This window comes from Harpia harpyja, chromosome 13 (assembly GCF_026419915.1).
Source record: "Harpia harpyja isolate bHarHar1 chromosome 13, bHarHar1 primary haplotype, whole genome shotgun sequence".
In the NCBI taxonomy this organism is placed as follows: Eukaryota; Metazoa; Chordata; class Aves; order Accipitriformes; family Accipitridae; genus Harpia; species Harpia harpyja.
The window spans coordinates 35,463,825-35,483,717 of record NC_068952.1 but is presented as its reverse complement, the minus strand read 5'-3'; the positions used below and the strand labels follow the sequence as shown (position 1 = coordinate 35,483,717).

The 19,893-nt window shown below is 38.3% G+C and overlaps 1 protein-coding gene across 2 annotated transcripts in view; it reads left to right on the top strand.

The window, feature by feature from the left end:
- DISC1 (DISC1 scaffold protein) overlaps nt 1-19,893 on the top strand; it is a 204,249-nt gene that overhangs the window by 94,875 nt on the left and 89,481 nt on the right. For both annotated transcript variants that reach the window (XR_008238097.1, XM_052806849.1), the window contains exon 9: nt 1,667-1,855. Coding sequence is in view for 1 of the 2 variants with exons in the window: in XM_052806849.1 (XP_052662809.1) it covers nt 1,667-1,855 (189 nt within the window). In the remaining variant the exon portion in view is untranslated. The remainder of the gene's footprint in view (nt 1-1,666; nt 1,856-19,893) is intronic.

Here is a 19,893-nt window from a genome sequence, read left to right as displayed (position 1 = left end):
TGTGCTGTTGTTTCCTAATAAATGCACCGGTAAGCCGTAAGATCTTGCTATTTGTAAAGCATGTTTATAGTTATTTAATTGTATAATTCATTGTGAGATAGAACTGGCAAACAGAGTTTTAGCTGAGAATTAGAAATAGGGGAGTTTTAAACTTCTAAAACCAAACCAAAACAAAGTCAGTTTTAAGCAAGGAAGAGGGGTTGACTGAAACTACCATAGCCTTAGAACTAAATGAAAGACACCAAAATTTCTAAAATAAACTTTTTAATTGATCTGTTGTGAATAAGCAACAGTTTATTATATTCCTGAAAGAAGAGCCAAAGGACACCTTTATATCTGAATAATGCTGGTGGTATTATAAAGTTATTTCAGGAGTCTAAAGTCATTGCGTATACTTCAGAAGCTGATGAGACTTCTTATATGTGCGACTGGATGTGCTTTACATTAATATTTGCTTCAAAGCTAAATTTTCTAAGTGCCTTTACTTGCTAGATACCTTTACTTATTAGGTCATAACACCACATTTTTCCTAAGTTAGGATGATGCTAGAGTTTAAATCTTGTGCTAGAGATCTTTTGTCTTGTATTGGGCAAATCTACATGGAAATTATTTTTGTCAAGTATTCTTTAGATTACAGTGGGGGTTTTTGTAGGTGTTTGTGGGATTCTGGTTTGCTTGTTTTGTTTTGTTTTGTTTTTTCCCCAGCCAAGTAGCTGAATCATTGAAGAGATACAGGTACAGCTGTATAAATGTAGCATTGTAATAGTTACTCTGCTGCTATTTAAAAATCATTTAATAGGTGAGCATCTCACTGTCATCATGCATTTGTATTTAAGACTTCCCTGTGAAGTAAGGAAACGTTCCTCTCCAAGTCCTTATAAAAATGGTTTTCAGAAAGGTTAAGTGGGCAAATGTTACTAGGCTACACTGTAAACGGATTGGGAATTGAACTTTTGACTCTGGATCCCTGTCCAAAGGAGCCAAACATTTTTAAAAATTCCAGAGCAGTGTGAGCTGGTGATGCTGAGGTATTCTGCCAGTCTCTGAGGTTTCATGCTTTAGGGAGAGCCAGAACTGGAGAGTTTTGACTTTTAAATATGTTGTCTCAGCAGAACGTCTCCTGATGGTCTTTGCACAGGGTGCATGTAACTTAAGAAATGCAACAAGTCATTTATAAACAACCTTCTGGTGCTTGTTATGAACAATGGCATAGTGCTGCTTCGTTGCAGGAGGAAATACTTCAGGGTCTAGCAGATTGATAGTATCTATCTCAAAAATACTGTGAGTTGAAGTATCCTCCAAAACACGAAAATGGTCTGACAGACTTTGCAATGATCAGTGAATTACAGTATGACGTTTTCTGAAGTGTGGACCTCAGGAAGAGGTTTTCTCAGAAAATGTAAATTTTATCAATAATAAAAAAAATATTTCTGTGTGTATAAGTTTAAATGTGCTACAATTATGATTCTTTTTGTAGTGTGTTAATAAAACGGATGCTTGCAAAGCAGTTTCTCCCCCCCGCCCCTTCCAAAATTGGTCTTTTGGTTGATGTTGGGAAGTACAGTTGCTTAATTTCCCTTGTTTGCTGTGTAACCTACTGATGTTGCAAGTGTCTGCTTCATTGTCTCTTTCCTCCCTCTTCCCCCTGCTCCCGCAAAACATGCAGGAAGTAATTTCAGTACTGCGAAGGATCTGACAGAAGAAATAAGATCATTAACATCTGAGAAGGAGGGGCTGGAAGGACTTCTCAATGAACTGTTGGTTCTGAGTGCCAGAAATGTCCGAAAATTAGAGAGAATTAAAGATGATTACACCAGGCTGAAACAAGAACTTGAACAAGGAGAGACTGCCTTTGGTAAGTAGTTCACAGGCTGTTACAGCTTTTGCTCAGTCGTGAGCGGCTAGAAGTCTACTGGGTTTGATGAACCTTCCTGCACTTCACAAAACATACCAATTTTTCTGAGGAAAGTTTGGCCAGGACCTAGATAAACAACATGCTGAATATGCTCTCGGCTGTTTCCACTGGAGGTGGGGGAAGTTGACGGAGAGAAGGGTTATCCCAGCAATATACAGCTTTTGGAGATCTATCTTAGCCTACTTCTCAAAACCTTTCTTTTCTAAGCCTATTTTTGTAATAATAATGATGATGATACTGTGCAGTTATTCAAATACAGAGAAACATATGTAGACTTTTATGTGGAAGCAGTAGATGCGCTTGGCTGTGACAGTAGAACCATATTAGTATATATAACTAAATATTTATATATATAACATATTTAGTGATGAGTCTGAACGCATGAGGTACAAGGCGTGCTGGTTCTGAAGGCAAGAGTTCTCTTTGTAAATTTCTGCTTGAGATGGGGGTTAAACAGCTTGCCAAACAGCTCACATAAAACTGTTAAGTAGTGTGCTTGGGTTGTAGTGTTACGGTGGAATTGGGGAAGTTCTATGCAATTACTGGGGAAGCTACTGATTCTGAGACTTTGCTTATCCTCTTATCTGCTGTACCCTCTCCTGAAGTTAAGCAGATAAAGTGGCCTTACTGCCTGATTAAATGAAAAGGCTGAATAACATTTAATTGACTACAATGTACAGTTACTATAGTTACCTCTAAACAGCTAAGTATAAATCTGAGAGCTACTTTAAAGCTCTAGGGGTTTGAAATGTCTTTCCTTTTTCAGGATCGTATGAGCGGTAGGTTGGTTGAAGAGAGGGAAGTGCCTCTATTTTAAAAGTATATGAAGTTTCCTCATAGGCAAGTGGACAGGCAAGAGCTATTGTAGAAACAAAAAGTTTTGTAGGCAATAGAATACGTCTAAGAGAATATTTTAAAGATGCATAGATGAACGTACATACACACACACTCTACTAGATAAGAACTTTCTTAGAAACTAGATGGTTAAAAATTTAAAAAGTTATTTCCTCAGAGTAGTGCATTGTTACCTAAGCTGTGTGATTCAACCCCACATCAGGCCATGCTTCCTCGTTGCTTGGATTTGCAAGTGAATTGAAGGGGGTTCTGACTTTCCAATCTGTCCATTTTGTTGCTCCTTTGTTTCTAGGACAATTAGACTTCCTGTGATACACATGCACTTTTAATTTGTATTTTTCTTCAGGAGGGTTTCAAACAAAAGCTGTGCAAGAGTCTTGCTGAAGCAACAGAATTGGTTGTAGTTCATAGATTCTTTTTGTCCCCTTTGCATTTAGGTAGCTGTAATGAGGCATCTTCTTGGTCTGACCTCTCCTGTCCTACAATTTACGACAATAAATTGCAAAATGCTGGGTGTTTACTATGTGGGTTGTTCTTCTAATTTATTGTGATTCTGTAGGTGCTGGGAGAAATTTACCCTTGTGTAAAATAAAACTCTTATCAAGCACATACTAGTCAGAGATACGTAAACTGAAGTCTGAGATCTTCCCTCTTCTTTGTTGCTGCCCCCTTGGCACGTAAGCTACACCATTTTCTCCTTTAACAAATGGAAAATCATTTAGGTTTGAGAACACTAGCACGAGTTTGATACCAACGGGTTTAATTGAGTAAAAGCCCTCTGATACTCTATGGAAAATAGTAAATAGATTGTATCTTAAAGATGGCATCCACTTTTATGAACCAGTTGTTATTTTGTACAGTATTTTCATGTTTGGGGAATAAAGCATAAACAATTGGAATGCAATTTTGATACCATTTGTTTTTGCTGTTGTTCAGAAGAACTGGAGATAATTGTGTTGGCTTTGTCTGCGCTGTGATGGGTGCGATTTGTGTCGGGGTAGCCGACCTGACTTACTGCACGGCCTCAGGCTTTGTGGTTCATTTAAGCCAGTAAAATCCATGTTGCTGCTGAGACGAGTAGTTTTGCCTTTTCCTTCTGTTCTCACCCCATCCCATATGCCAGCCCAGTGCTGACCAGAAACCCGATGTCAGCGGGGTGTTAGCACACCCGTGAGACCCACCAGCTCATGGTGGGAGTGCCAGCATTGGCATAAGGGATGATGCAGCACAGGTGTGGGGCTCGTGATGGGGAACGTGTTGACCTGCTGCTGGTGGTGACACTGTGATTCTGGGAGAGGGTAGCCTGGCAGGAAAATGGCTCCTAAAATGCTTCTGCTGCTTGAGCTACTAGTGCAGCACGGGCTCAGCTGCTCTGTGCTGTGGGTTAAATTCGTGTGCGTGGTTGGTCCCATTGGTTGGTGCAGCCCATTCCTGGTTAGTTTGACTTCTCCCTCTACAGCTACAAGCCAGGGAGAGAAATCCTTTCTCCATCTAACTCTACTAACTGAGGATGTTACTGTCCTCCAGCTTTTTTTTACTGTCTGTCTACCCAGAGTTCATTAGGGAGCCCTTCAGGGCAAATTAGCCATGCTAACTTAAACAGCAAAAATGATCTGGTCTAGGCTGGCTGATCCATGTCCTAGTGTGCAGTAGGGATGTACCTGTGATTCCTCCTTGTGGCATGGTTGTGCTACACTTTGGCTCAACTCTTCATGAAATAGGCATCCATCCATAAACTAAACGTAGGTTATCAAAAGTAACGTAGAGAAAGAGGTCCCGTAGTCTTCTCATCTTTGAAGGTTTATGCTAGTTTAAATGTTAGTGGGTGTATATGTCTTTCAGTGTAGAAAGGAGATGCATCATTTTTCTCCAGGAAAGGTAACTGTATTGACTGGAGCTGTTGTCTCCTCATTCTTGCTTTCATGTTTGTTTCCATGGAATAATCTTCTTCTTTCTCTGCATCAGCAGCCCTCCCTCTCTTTTTAATATATTACCTTTAAGCCTTCTGTGCAGGTATTCCTACACATGGCTATTTCTACATCATCTGGCATTTGAACTGTTATCTTTTGTGCCTGTGAACTTCCTGAAAACTCAGTTTGAATTTTTTTTTTTTTTTTTACTGAAGATAATACCAGTTTGTCTGGAAAACATTGAACAAAGAAATGGAAATGCTAAAATACGTGTGTATGTTTGTCTTTCTCTTGTGTATAAATTGATCACCTATTCTTTACTTCATTAATAATTGTTGATTTCTCACCGTAATGCAGAATATAAGGAAGCAGACGTCAAGGGAAGAGACTTAATCACACAATAATCAGAGCTGGAATTTTAAATAGGACGCATCATTAGCATGTTAATGAATTTTCTCACTTTGTGCCAGCTGCCCAAGTATAAAAGATATTGCAGATGTAGTGCAAAAATCGGGCTTGGCTTACTGTGCTGAGAGCTGTCAGTGCTCCCTGTAAAGGAGATTTGACAAAAATCCTTTCGTATTTTTAGAGATGCTCAAAAATGTTTTTCCCATTGGATAATAGAAGCATCGACAAGTAATGTTATTAATTAGCATTTTAGGATGAATAGTACTGATTTGCCCTTTAGACAGTAGCTTTCTTCTGAGGGCATCAAAACACTTCTATAAAAGTGATCAACTGTTATTGCCATTTTACAGATAGGAAAGCCAGGGACACAGAGGTCGTGTAATTTTACCTGAAATGGTGGTGAAACCAAGTTTCCTGATTGCTGTAGCATCAATCATGATTGAATTAATCACTTGCAATAAACAGATTGGAAATCAAGTGATAGTCTGTGTGAGCTTTACATTCTTCTAGACTGCAGGTATTGCTATAGCGTAAGACGTAATGGTTCTAGGAAAATCACTGAAGGTTTTGTGCTTTACTGTTGAGTGGATCTGCCTTATAAAGTCAGAAGGTTCTGTTATGGCAAGGAAGAGAACTGATTTGCAGCCCACAACAACCAAACCCGTGTTCCAGACAAGTGAAGCTTAATTACTCGCCTGTCTGCCAAACTGCTGGATTGCGCTTATAAATCCTGGCTTTGGTTGATTGGCATTTGAAACCCAGGGCTGGAAATGAAACCTACCCTCTTGTCTTGGTTCCTCATTACCAGTACTGACGGGCAGGTTTTCCTGCCTCATTTGCTGAATTCCTCTTGTGGCTGCACTCAGCCATTTTCTGCCCCTATTACATTTTTGGGAAAGCATGTCCTGGTAAATAATGCATGTATGCACAAAACTAGGGGGACTGTATTTTGCGATCTAATTGCTGGGTTGTGCTTGCCAAGTCATCTTAAGTAGAATTTCTATACTGAATTAATTTCTAGAGGAAATATAAAATAAAGGCTATCATGCACATCAAAATAGCTTTTTACCCTTTTTTAAAAAACTATTGTTTGGAGGCTGATCCTTGAGTCTCTACTGCTCAACTCTGATTGACATCACTGAGTTTTATTGTCTTAGAAATTGCTTATGTAAGTCCTGAAGCTCTTACCAGCCTTCTTGCAGAGTGAAGCTTTCTGGAACTGAACAGATATATTTATTAAATAATGAATTAGATGTAGTAAAGGGGGTTTTCAGGAAGCTGGAATTTTCTTTCACACTCAGTTTTTCTTCCTCTTGTTCAATGCACATACTCTGCATGCTTTCACAAAATATCTCGTAGCTTTTTGTCCTCTAACAGAAGAGAAACCTATCCAAGTCCATTTTTTAATTTGCTTTTTTAAAAAATGTATATTTTGATTTAGCTACTTAAGAATAAAATGTGTTCAGAATGTGCTTCAAAGAGTAACAAAAATTCTCCTAGGCTTTTTACAGCCATTGCTCAAAAAGCTGCATATTTGGCCGTTATGGAGGATGCAATTAATTAGTCTGAAGCTTAGTGTCATGTGGACAGCAGAAACCACTACTGGTGCTGCTTAAAGTAATACTGGCTTTGCATACTGAAATATTTATGAAAGACAGGTTCTGTGCTTCATATAGAATTGTATAGGATGTGATTTACCAAACTGTTAATGACCATTTACTGCAAAGCATTTTTATTCTCTTTTAAAGACACATTTTTATGCTGACAGACTCAACACTGAAAGTCTTATAATAGAAGTATATGCAGTGTGCTTCCCACTAGGAAACCTTTCTTTTTTTTTTAGTTTAAATATTTGCTTTTAATAATAGCTGTTATACAAAAGCTTCTCTATTTCTCTTCCTAACTGATTTTTGTAATGCTTTTTGAAAATGTTTAAAGATCATTAAAAACTTTATACCACTTCTAATTATTTCAAAAAATATCAATTCAATATCTGCGTATGACACGACAAAAGCAACCGCACGTTTTGCTTTACTGATTTTTCGGATGGTGGTTTTAATTTTTTTCCTCAGTGCTGGTTTTTCTGCACCAAATGGGCTTTCCATATTGTTTCCACAGTTCATCCTGTGTCTGAGTGATTATCTGATTCTAAACTGAAAAGCTGAACCTTTTGATTGCTTCTGTTTAAATAAATCATTAAAGGAGAACCACATAGCGTGTAACAGATGGGCTTCCATGAGGAAGAAGCTGTTCTGAGTCTCATTGTATGTCCACTTCTAATTTGTGCAAGGTCATTACGTTCTGCATGTCATAGCTATATGAAATGCTTGTTGTCATTCAAGTGAGCGGTGAAATGGAATGGCTTATTGCCTATGTCTATGGCCATCTCTATTTAAACAGTGATCTTGTCAGATTTAGCCAGTGTTCACTCTGTTTAGTTTTCACAGAAAGTATAAAACCCTCAGTGGTGATGCAGGAACGGGACTGGCACTGCAGCTGGTAGCAGCCTTTATCCTGAGCTGACATTCAACTGATGCTCCAAAGTAGCACTCGGCAGCCTTCCGTCAAGCAGCATATAAAAGCCAGGTCAATGTAAGAAAAGAAAAGGAAAAAACAACAACAAAAACCCCAAGAAGCCCAGCCTTGCAGAGCTTCTTTTGTGTTGTCGTGGCCAAATACAGCATGAGTAATTGCACTCTGCTCATCAGTATTCTCTCCGCTGTTTTGTTTGAAAAATTGGTATTTCTGCATTTGCTTGGACTTGTACTGTTATGCATATTGTGTGCTTGTCTGCATTTCATTGATTGTGAGCATGATTCTCATTTTCTTGGGTCATTTTTTAAAGTACTTGGGATCTTTCAGGTTAAGTATACCCATATACATCTTTTGGTCTTATAATTCTGTAACGGTAGTCACTGCATTTTGGATTGTTATCAACCTTTGAGGATCAAATTCAGACTAATGGTTTTCATTCCGTGTCATGCTTCCACAAAATCTATATAAAATAAGTAAAACCATTTTTTTAGTAACATCATCTCTGTTAAATAATCTTTAAATGTGAGTAGTTAAGGGTTTTTTGTGTTATGGAATTGCCTTTTTTGATAAATGTCTATATAATTTAGTAACATATGAAGAGTAAGTTCTGCTAAGCACATCCTATAACTAAAACATGTAATACTTTTTTTAGACATCAATTTTTGTCAGGATTGAAAAGACTGGAAACCAGTCTCTTTTAGCATAATTAAGTTTGCCGTATGTTTTGAGTCACTTGTAATTGTTTCTTATAATGGTGATTATAAAGGTCATCTTGTCTAGTGGTGTTCATTTAAATATGTAAAATACTTTATGGTTTTCACTTTGAGGATAGAGGTTTAGTTTATATAAATGCAATGGAGGTATTAAATTTAATCTGGCCATTCTGTATAATTAGATGGAAATATCTGTAATGCCAGAAGTATGAAATACGTGTTCAAGCAACTTGAACTGACACAGCAACTTGGTTCAAAGCCCACTGATATCTATGGGTGTCTTTTGATCAGGCCATTTCTCTGTTGATGCTCAAAGGTAAGCTTCTCTTCTCTCTCTTTCTTCTGAGATCTGATACTATTAACTTTATTGAAATGTTTTATATACCTGTGTAATACTCTTTCCTTTTAGACAGCAGTATGACCTAATTACACACAGAATAGTAACTCCTGAAATGACCAGGTACTGGTTTTGCAGTCATAGAGGTGGTTATGTACTAGGTGCAAGAAATAGAGCTTGGTTTTATGCTGGCTCTCTTCAGGGAAAATGATCTCAACTTTAACTAGGATAAGCAGTAAGGACATCAAGGTTTCCTAAGTTGTAGTGCCACAGAAACATAGAGTGGCTCTGTTGGAATCATGGAAGTGCAATCCAACGGTGAAAAGTGTTTACTGAACAGCCTTCTGCTGCAATGAGAAATGGGCAACCTCAACCCCGTAAATGTGCAGATGCACATATAAACAAACAAGTGGAAAGTTCTGATGGTATGCCTGCGAATTTCTTCCTTTACATCTGAAATGCTATTGCCAGCTATATACACATGCATTAAACTTTTCGGGTGTGTGTAATATCGAATTATTCTTGGTTTGCCATCTCTGCTCGAGGTTTCTGCATTACTCTGCTTTTTAGTTCAGCTGCAACAGGATAAATATGAAGCAACACAAATGAGTGAATTTGGAATAAATTTGGAAGTGTATACGACCAATTTTAATCATTAGATTCTAATTCTGCAGCTGCATCTTCTGAGATACCGGGCTTAGATTGAACTTTCACAATTTTTTTTTTTTTTTGATGACTGTAGCAGTTTTAGAAGGAATGAGATGCTAAGATGCCAGAAAACTAGGATTAAAAAAGAAAGAAAAAATAAAGTGTCTTCTGTTCATCGGACAGATGGAACAGGTTCCCTTATGCAATTCTAACTATGTTAGCACAATACTAGCCCTGGTGATAACCAACAAACATTCTTTAAGGTTTGCCACTTCTGGAGTTTGACCAGATAGTACTTGTCATGCTACTGAACTTTCTGGTTTATTTCATTGTGAAGCTGTCTTTTTCCTGATGTTGTACAGCTGCCATTTCTACATGTTGTATTAAGATAAATCCAGTTTTGGCAGAAAGATAAAGTTGTGTCTGATCTGACTGGAGCTGCTCAGAGGCAGGTGGAAAGGTGGAGCCTGTCTGAGGACGGTGGGGTGCTCAGGAGAGGACCAGGAAAACTGCTGACATACCTAGTTACACGTAACAGATAGGATCGAATTATTTTTCAAAGAAAGGTAAATACTGCTGACCTTGTCTCACAGATGAGGTAACTGAGACACTCAGGTAACTGGTTTTGTGGTTCTGTTTGTTTTGCCATTTCACAGAGGTACTGCCTGTATGTATTTGGTCTGGACTTGTTGGATAGGATTACAGCATGTATTTGACAACTTGATCCTGAAACATTAACAGGTTGGAAGTATGAAGACAGTGTTTGGCCTCTTAAAAACCTGAAGTTTTATTGAAAAAGTCAGTAAACAGTTGGCCTAGCATTCACAGGTTTCTTTACATTATATTTGGTTTGGTTTTTATTCTCAGTGTCATACAGCAGGGTTTTGCTTTGTTTTCTTGATTTTTTTTGTATGTTGTTCAAGTTACGTTAATGTGGCATGATATTTTTCAGGTCCCAAAAATGTGCAAAGGGCTATTTAGGATGCTTTGCCTCATTTACTTTCTTTTGAGGATGAGCGTAGAGATGGATAGGATATTTGAGAAATAGCATCAGTTTGTTTTCAAGTAGCACTTCAGTGAAACCAATCTCAGGCAGTTATCCTTCCAGAGATTCAGACTTTCAGCAGATTGAAGATAAAAATACTACAGCATTTTACATTCAGTTAATGGTTTGGATTTTATTTATTTATTTATTTTTTTTATCTGTAAGCAAGAAAATATTGTTTTGGGTCATCTGGGATCACTGATGTAAAATTGGTGTCCTGGGACAGGACTATACTGCAGCAGAACCAGAGAGTAAAGATACTGTTTGACTTTTTAGTTACAGGTATTTTTTCAGATGTATGTATTTTGTTTCAAAATCTTAGCACATTAATACATTTCCACCCAAAAGTTTTCATTCAAGAGTTTTGGCAGTGTTGTCAAGTTACAGCGTACAAGTCTAATTCTGTGCTTGCATAAATGCGTGCAATTTGTAAAGAATTGTACCTCCTTACGTTGATGGTAAATTCACCTCAGTGACTGAATGAAAAGTCAGGTAATTTTCTGAGGCATTACCTTTCATCTTTACTTTGATATTGACTGGCAGTTTTCAGATACAGCATCTAGGGGTACGAACATCTAAGCAAAAGAAACCCCTGGGATACCATTCCATTTGGAATACAAGATGTGCCTCATGAAATACAGGTGGTTTTTTTTTTTTTTCCAGTTTTTGTTCCTGTTGATTGTCAGATAGAGTAGTTAGATCTTTCTGCCTCATTCTTTCTTGTTGTTATTGGTTTAAGGTTTTCTTTGAGGTGTTCGCAAATACAGTAGTAAAGATAAAAGCTAAATGAAGGTTTCTGTAATTAAGATGTTGTGAAATAGGGACGACTGACTTTTCACTTAGTCATTTCATTCATTTTAGTATATAATTATTATCTGCTGTATAGTTTGTTGCTTGATTCACCGCAGGTTCCAAGCATGCTGTAGGCTTTATACCCACAGATATGCAGAAATATAACCAAATCTGGAGTAATGGAAAATATTTATCGAAAGATGGGGGAAGGTATAGTATCTGATGATGAAAAACAGAATAAAAACACTGAAATTGTAATCCTTTCTAGAATAGCTAGAAATAATGTCCCCCAAATTATGTTAATGCTGCATGCATTATCCTAAAGAAGGCTCTACAATAGAAAACCTCTTCCAATTTGCACCTTTTACTAAGATACAAAAGTGGAAATACAGAGAATTGAAATGGAAGAAAGAGAGATTATTTGTTCTGACTATGATTCCCCAGAGAAAATGTATTTACAATTCTTGGGTTTTTTCTCTAAGCTTTTTGTCTTTTTCTGTACTTCCATTAAATCCCAACTGATTACTCTGAGGCAATGGAAATCTTATTATTTAGAGCAGAGTTAAGTACCTTGTAGCTCCTGTTCAGGAATTGAAAGTTTTGATCCAAGAAGTGTCTTCTTCCCTCTGTCCTTGGAGACATAAACCGGAGTAAAAGGCAGAAAACCAAGGAATTGCTAATGCCTGGAGTCAGGAGCTGGAACTCTGTATCCTTCAGTTTGATTTCTCTTCTCACTGGAGCGGGAACAGGGAGTTTGCCATGTTTCGGTTGATTTGTGCCACGGTTTCCTTGTGTGAGGAGTGGAGGCAACAACTGCTTCTATTACAATCATGTTGTGAGGTCTGTGGCGCGCGGACTGAATGCTCGAGCACAGGAGATGGTAGTAGCAGGCAACAGAGTAAGACCAGGGATTTTGTCACCTATAATTGCACAGAATCTGTGGTCCATGTGCGGCAGGTGCTAGTGATTAGTAGTATTTCTGATTACCTGCCAGATATCAACTGATAGGCTGAGATCATGTAAGCAATGTAAGAAATACATCAAACTGGATATTTGAAAGACTATTACTTTTGTTGTTGTTGTGTTCGAACCCTGGTTTATTTCTTTATACAAAAATATTGTCGTATAAAACTTTGATGCTAACTGAAAAGAAGATTCAGTCGTCGTATTTGCAGAAGATATGTTTGGTTTGATGTGCATGTTGAAGGCTTGAGTAAAGATAAACAGGCAGTGTTTGCCAAGCTGCATAAGATTAAACAGTTCATTACCTGTTGGAATTATCAGCTGGAAGACACATTGCATAATTTGGGCTACAACCTTTATACACTTTTGGCTGGATTATACCTCTTATCTAGTGAGGCGCATTGAAATATAATTAGCAATGCGAGCTGGAAATGACAGGCTGAAACTATGTGTATTTTTGTGCAGATAAACAATCCTACATCTAGATCAGAAGTCGTAGTAATGTTTTCTCTACTAATTTTTTTTCCCAGTTCCTGTTTTCTAAAACACTGTGCAGCAAAAAATTATCTGTGCTCTGTGCCAGAGAAAAGGAAATAAGCATGGAGCCGTGTCTCCTGTGGGCTTGACTTTAAGAACCTTTCGAATTTGTTAAATCCTGCAGAAAACAGCAGGAATTGCAGATCTCTTGTATTCTTGATTTTGAATGTTTTGTTTGAGAGAGAATTTTGAAAATATACAGAGGCAGAAGTTGTGATCCATTGATATCAGTTAGAGTTTTGCCTCCAGTTTCAGCCAAGTTCAGGCTCTGATGTTCTGCTATATTGAAGCTGCAGCATCCATTTCTGATCTGAGCTGCTTGCATGCAGGTCCTCTTACTTTGATGGAAGTGCTGTCCACATCAGAAAGAGCAGAATTTGGTCAGAAATTCTTTTAAATAGGAAATCCTTCAGTTTTATCACAAACTGATACGTTTTGCAGTTGGTAAGCCTCTCTTGTTAAAGAAGAAACAGGTATTCTATTCTGTAGTTTTTAAGCTAAAAGCTAATTGCTTTGATTTTAGTTCGGTGAACTTACAACCCTTTGACTTTTGCAATGAATTTTTTACTTTAGGACCATGTTTCTCTGTAGTTAGGAGAAAAATAATTTTTTTACAAGTCGGAGCATTTGCAATGTGGCATTTCCAACAGAATCATCTGTAGTATTTATTCTTGTTACTGCAGTACAAGAATGACCTGAATGAAATGTACTGCTCTTGTATTTTCAGGTATATAAATGTTCTTGTTAATTCTCATCTAGTGATCAAAATAAAAATTTGCATGTCCCAGGAGAAAAACATTAAAACCCCGGTATAAAGTTTATTCCTTCTATTCAGTACCTGTGAAAAAAGCTGTGTAAGTACCAGTGTAACATACCATTGTTCATTAGCTCATGAAGTGGTCAGCCACATTCTTAGGTGGGAGAATATTATTCCAGTGGGAGAGATGCTCTCTAAATAAGCCTTAGACACCACCTGAAATGTACAAAATGGTATTGTCCTTTTTGGCACCTTAGATCGTGTTAACAAAGGTGTGGATGTGAATCTTTGTTAGCTTAGCTCTTTGTTTCTCCATGTGCTTTCTGGTTACGTGCTAAGCAATGACAGTCTTGGGAAAACTTAGATATAACAAAACTCTAGAGAGGGACACAACTATTCTTGCAACTTTCTGGTGCTGAACAGAGCTTTTGACATTTTCTGCAAGTGTTTGGCTTAGTCTTTCGCCAGCCCAAAAAAGCACGTATGGTGTGTCAGTGTCGTAGCCTGAAGATACTTCATGAGTGAATTGGCTAATACTCAAAACCATTTTGCCTCCAACCTGTCTGCAGCATGGGTTATAGACCAGAGGAAACTGAAAAATAAAGCCCATGTATCTGAATAGTTTTTACCAGTGAGGCTGGTTAAAACCAGTTGCAGGTATGAGCCCTCTTTGTTGTGCTGTCGCAAGCAGCCTGAGACAGTATTGTATTCTTGTTCTGCTAAGTAAGAGCATTCTCCACTGCCTGGAGTTTGTCTTTAGTGAAATGTGGGTATATTTGCACTGATCACAGAATTGGTCTGGACAGCAGCTGGAAGAAAGAGACATTTTAGTTTGTCATTTGAACTTCTTTCATTTTTTTAATTACAAAAAACTTTTTTTTTTTTTTTTGCATTGCAAGTAGCTGTTTCCCTAATGTCAACAAAAGATAGAACTTGTAATTTTTTTTTAACATTTCTGTTTCATGTCTCTCAGAATGTCATAGATGGTGCTTAATGATGGAATGAAGTCAGTACTTTCAAAAATTGAAGAGAATTTGTAGAGCAGTTGTGGGAGATTAAAGGGTTGGGAGACAGGTGTAGTCATGGAAGGCTCAAGGTGCTTAGTGCGTCTGCTCAGCTTAATGAACAGAAATCTGAGATCATTTGGTGACAGCCTGTAACTGCCTGCTCAGAGACCAGAACTTCATAGTGGAAAGATCATTATGGTAGATAGACAAAAGCAGAAGTGATCACTTCTAATGGCTAGCAATTGAAGCTTGACAACTTTAGATTAAAAAATGAGTCATTCACCTTTTAGCTGACAGGACAATTAGCTTTTGCCAGAGTTCAGCGAAGATTGTTGTAAATTCCGAGTAACTGTTTGGTTTTTTTTTTATACCTAGTTCCAGCTGGAATGAATTCAGAGAAATCTTACTGCCTGTGTTTTGCAGATGCCCAGGATCAGTGAATGCAATAATCTCTGTTAGGCTTGCATTCTGGAACTGTTGTTTTATCAATGTAATGATAACTAGAGAAGCTATTTCTATTTTGTTATCGTTTTAGATGAATGAAGCCCAATGCAGAATATTATTAACGTTTTCTATTGGTGTTACAATTCACTGGGTTCTGCAGTAGCTCCTGGTTCTCTTCCTTCCCCCTTTTTTCTTTCATTTTTAATTTACCAGCTCCCAATACTTCTTTCAATCTCTGCGTGCTTTATTTTCTTGTCCAGTTTACACTGTATGAAATTGTTTTCTTACAATTCAATAATGCATTGAAGTTCTGTTCATTTGAGCTCCTAATCGCATGGAGCACAATTTCACACCTTTTCCAGGGCAGTGCACAATTCACCAAGACCACTCTCTCTACCTGATTTATTTATTCTTAAAAGAAGCTGCCATGTCCAAGTCTTCTCTGACTTGTTTAATTCCTCAAAGGCACAGTATGTAGGTGTTAGCTCATTCTTATGCTGCTTGCATTTTGCCTCTCATGGTGACCCCTGCTGAGGTTACTTATGTAGCGTATGAGTGGATTGGTTAGGGAAATGGAGACTGCAGGAAAACACAGAACACTCTAAAAGCGTAGAGTATTTTACAAGCTGTCTGCCTGACCTTGAAAACCAATATTCACTGGTATAAATGGAAGACATATTCACAGTTTTGCAGGATAAAGTACCAGGGCACCAGGATCTTTTCCTGTGTTAGAATACTTTGTCACAGTGCTAAAATGCTGAACTGCAGCTGAGAACCGTCAGGGTATACATGTATTAGTTCTGCTTCTGTAGCATCCCCCTAGGTAGGGTACCAGGCATCCTTTTGTGCCTTTCAAACAAATATAAAGTAGTAAGCAAATCTGTATCTTTTAAAATTCTCTTGGGTTTTGGGAGTTGTGTTAAAAGTTCTGAACCCCCGGAGTTTGTAGTCTTTGGCATTTCTGTGTTTATTTTATACCCTCTTTCTAGCATTAAGTATTCTGCAAAGCATGTGCTTTAATACTTCTCCATCTCTGATAAAGGCCATGCATCTCTGCAGCAGAAAAAAAGTTTTTAGCTCTAAAATCTGGGCATTAAGTTGTTGACAACTTTTCCTTTTTTTTTTTCCCTTAATTGTTCTTCCTCCTTTTGTTACAGGTTTACTTTCTTTGTAAGCCTTCACCTTCCTAAGTCCAGTTGACATGTATTTTTCCTTTATTTATCTTTTATCTTTCCTCATCTCTGTTCAAACCTTCTGCATTTTCTATAGTCTTTTAATTTGTATCCGTGTATGTGCAAAATAATTTCATTTAATTTATTAGGCTAAGCTCTCATTTCTAATAGTTTTTCTGATGCAAATGGTTCCTGAAGTAAGCTGCATGGACAGACTTTGCTGTTAATTTCATTTTCTGTTCTGTAAATTATTTTTGTTGTTATCTTTATTTTTCCCCAGTTTAACCAGGCTTTCCACATTTGATGCTTAGCATTACTTCCTTTTAAAAAACACATCAGGCTCATTCCTTATTTCAGTCCACATGTAGCAAACATGAATTACAGAAAGATTCTTCATTCTACTTGCATGATTCGTGGACTTGGTAGTTCGATGGTTGCTCTAAAAATTGCCAATACTTGCTGACAAGTATTTTTCCAGCCTAGAAGTTTAGTGGAAGAGAATAAGCCAAATGGGAAGCTATTTCTGCTTCTTTTGCCTGTGTACATACCTTCTTCTCGTTATCCCAAGAAATTTCTTTAGGCTTGTCATGGTTTAATCCCAGCTGATAACTAAGCACCATGCAGCTGCTCACTCGCTTCCCCCCACCCAGTGGGATGGGGGAGAGAATCGGGGAAAAAAAGTAAAACTTGTGGGTTGAGATAAAGTCAGTTTAGTAGGACAGAAAGGGAGAAAATAATGATGATGATGATAACAATAATAAAATGACAATAATAATAATAAAAGAATTGGAATACACAAAGCAGGTGATGCACAATGCAATTGCTCGCTACTCACTGACTGATGACCAGTTAGTTCCTGAGCAGTGATCCACCCCCCTGGCCAGCTCCCCCCAGTTTATATTCTGGGCATGACATCCCATGGTATGGAATACCCCTTTGGCCAGTTTGGGTCAGCTGTCCTGGCTGTGTCCCCTCCCAACTCCTTGTGCCCCTCCAGCCTTCTTGCTTGAAAAATCCTTGACTTAGTCTAAACACTACTGAGCAACAACTGAAAACATCAGTGTGTTATCAACATTCTTCTGGTACTGAACCCAAAACATAATGCTATACCAGCTACTAGAAAGAAAATTAAGTCTATCCCAGCCAAAACCAGGACAGGGCTGTATTTTACTATTTGTGCAGTGTAAACCAGCAGGGACTAACTGACAGTATTTCACTCCCTGCTCCCAGCAGCAATCAGCAGAAATCCTCAAAGCAGAAGGAGACCCATCTCTGTTTAGTTAAGTAGTGCTCGATACTGCCGGCTCCTTTTCCTGCCCCAGAACAGGTGGATGCTGGGATGAAATGCGTTCACTCAAAATACCGCTCTCCCTTGCTATAAGGTGGTCTGCTCTTGCTAATGATAACCAGGCTAGAGACAACACTGCGCAGCTCTGGGGTGGATGTACGCTGTTGTGCAGTTTCCGTATCACAAACCTACTATTTTTCTTACCCTGCCCGTTATCCCCATTCAGTGTGGTGCTTGAAGGGTTTGTGGCTGGGTAACCCTGGCTTAGTTGTGCTACTGCATGTCACAAGTATGTGTTTCCTTCAGCAGTGTTTTCCAGGTTTCCATCTGTTCTTTCAGTTCCCCTTTAGAAAAAGGACCATGTTGAGCTGTGATGAAGTACTAAGCTCTCAAGGCAGAGTGTGATGTCCCCACAGAGGGATAGTTCTGCTATGTTAAGCATTGGGGAGCCCAAGATGACTTGGCTTTGGAATTATTCTTTCTTTCTTTCTTTCTTTCTTTCTTTTCCTCCATGGTGTTTTGCTGCTGAACGGTAGAACTGGTGATAAAGTTGTGTACCCAAGATATTTCTGGAAATTACATTAGCTGTAAAGTTTAAAAAGTCAAAAAGATATATTTCTGGAAACAACTTACTTAAAATTATTGTTTAATGAAGAATTCTGCTTCAGTACATAGGGTATTCTTCAGGGAATAGTTTGAGTCTGAGTGTTGTGAGCTTTTAATGTTATAAAATAGGTAAAAAGCGTAGTAATAGAGGAGTTGCTGTCCAAGAATAACTCTGTAATAAGAGGTTAGGTAGGAAAAGTTACCTGACTGTCTTAACAGTCAAAGGTCACTAGCACGAGCAAAACTCATTTAGCTTTTGTTCCCTATTCCTACTGTAGGTGATTGCTTTCTTCACACATTATTTTTGTTATTTTTAGCACACTATGTGTGAGTGACAGAAAGCTCTTTAACTCTTCCCAGCTTTGGCAACCACCCCCCCGCCTCCATGAAATGACAATCTCTCTGTAGGTTTTGATAAGGCATTCTTTAAAAGAGAGCTTAGTCTGCCATCGTTTATTTTATTAGATTGAAATATGTTCTTGCTGTCCCCTTTGCTGAGAGTTACTGCTTCAACAATCACAGGCAAATCTGATTTACTGTAAACAGTTATAACAGCAGAATAGGTATGTGGGCCGTAAATTGGTTGGAAAACAGGAGCAATTTGCTAGCAGAGAGAGAGTAACATTAAGTTAAACTGTTGTAGCATACACTGGAGTCTTGTATCATCAGCTACGCCAGTTTAGCTAAGTATTACGAGAAGCCTTATGCCAGTTCTTATTTTGCCACTTACTTTGTGCCTGCATTATCAAAGAGCAGTGAGAAGGCACTTCACTGCCTGGCAGGGTATGGTACTGGCTCCCCTCAGTTGTGAATGGTAGTAAATCAGCTACAATGAAGAAGAAAAAGGGAAGGGGCTCTTCCCCCATTGTCCTGAGGGGGTAGCTGTGATTTGGATACTGCAAATAATTTATTTTTCATTTTGTCTAATGAACTGGAAAATTGAGGGAGGGGAAAAAAAAAAGCTTCAGTGGAAGAATTTAAGCAGGGGCTGGGAGGAGGCACCAAAACTGAGGATATGTTTGAAGAGAATGTATTGTAGATTGGAAGAAGCTCTTGATTTAGTAATGCATGAAATGTTTCCTTCAGCCTAAAGCAAAGCTTAAGTCTCCTCCCCTTGCAAACCTCCAGAATCAGGTGAATTCAATTTTTTTTTTTTTTCTCCCCTTAAAGAAGAGGTGGGAGATCAGTGGCCCAATGGTTAGGTTGCGATCTCAGTGTGCAGTATCTGGATTCAGTTTCTCCTGTGTCTAGGATTTGAATCCACCCCTCTGGCTCCCCTGACCCGCAGGACAGGCCAAGGCTGGAGGGGGGTGGTGGGTCCCCAGTAGTTGAACGTGCTCTGGAGGAGTGACTGTGCTATAACCTCTGTGTCCTGACTACCATACTAGAGCTTTCTCCTTTTAGGGCTTAGAAAACTCATCCTGCTTTATTGTTCATTGCTTTTCCTAGTGCGAACTGTCTCTGGAGCCAAGGGAAGTTGTAATTATGCAATTTATATGATTTATTGCTTGCACTCAACAGCCACTCTGCACTGCTGTTTCCATTGCTTCTGAATTGGATCCAGTTAAAAGTTTGATGTTCTTACAAATACCACATAAATATAATTACAGGTAGCATAATGTTATTGGCCAGTATCATTTGGGAAAGAATTAATTTCAATAGAAAGTATTTTCAAGAATTATTTAATTTAGAGAAAAGCCTTACATTTGCTGAATTTTATTTGGTGTGTGGGTAAAAGGGCCACTGTTTTTGTAGACGAGAGATGTGCCTTACTGCAGGGTTTTACACTGAGAGGCAAGCTCTGTACTCATTAAGGCACCAAATGTCAAATTGTACATTTGAAAAAAAAAAAAAAAAGCTTTTTAACATTATGTATTTTCCACATAATACCATTTATGCTGCCTCCAAATGTTCCTTTTGACCTTGGTGAAAGGCTGTAATTAATCTGCAATTAAAGTAAT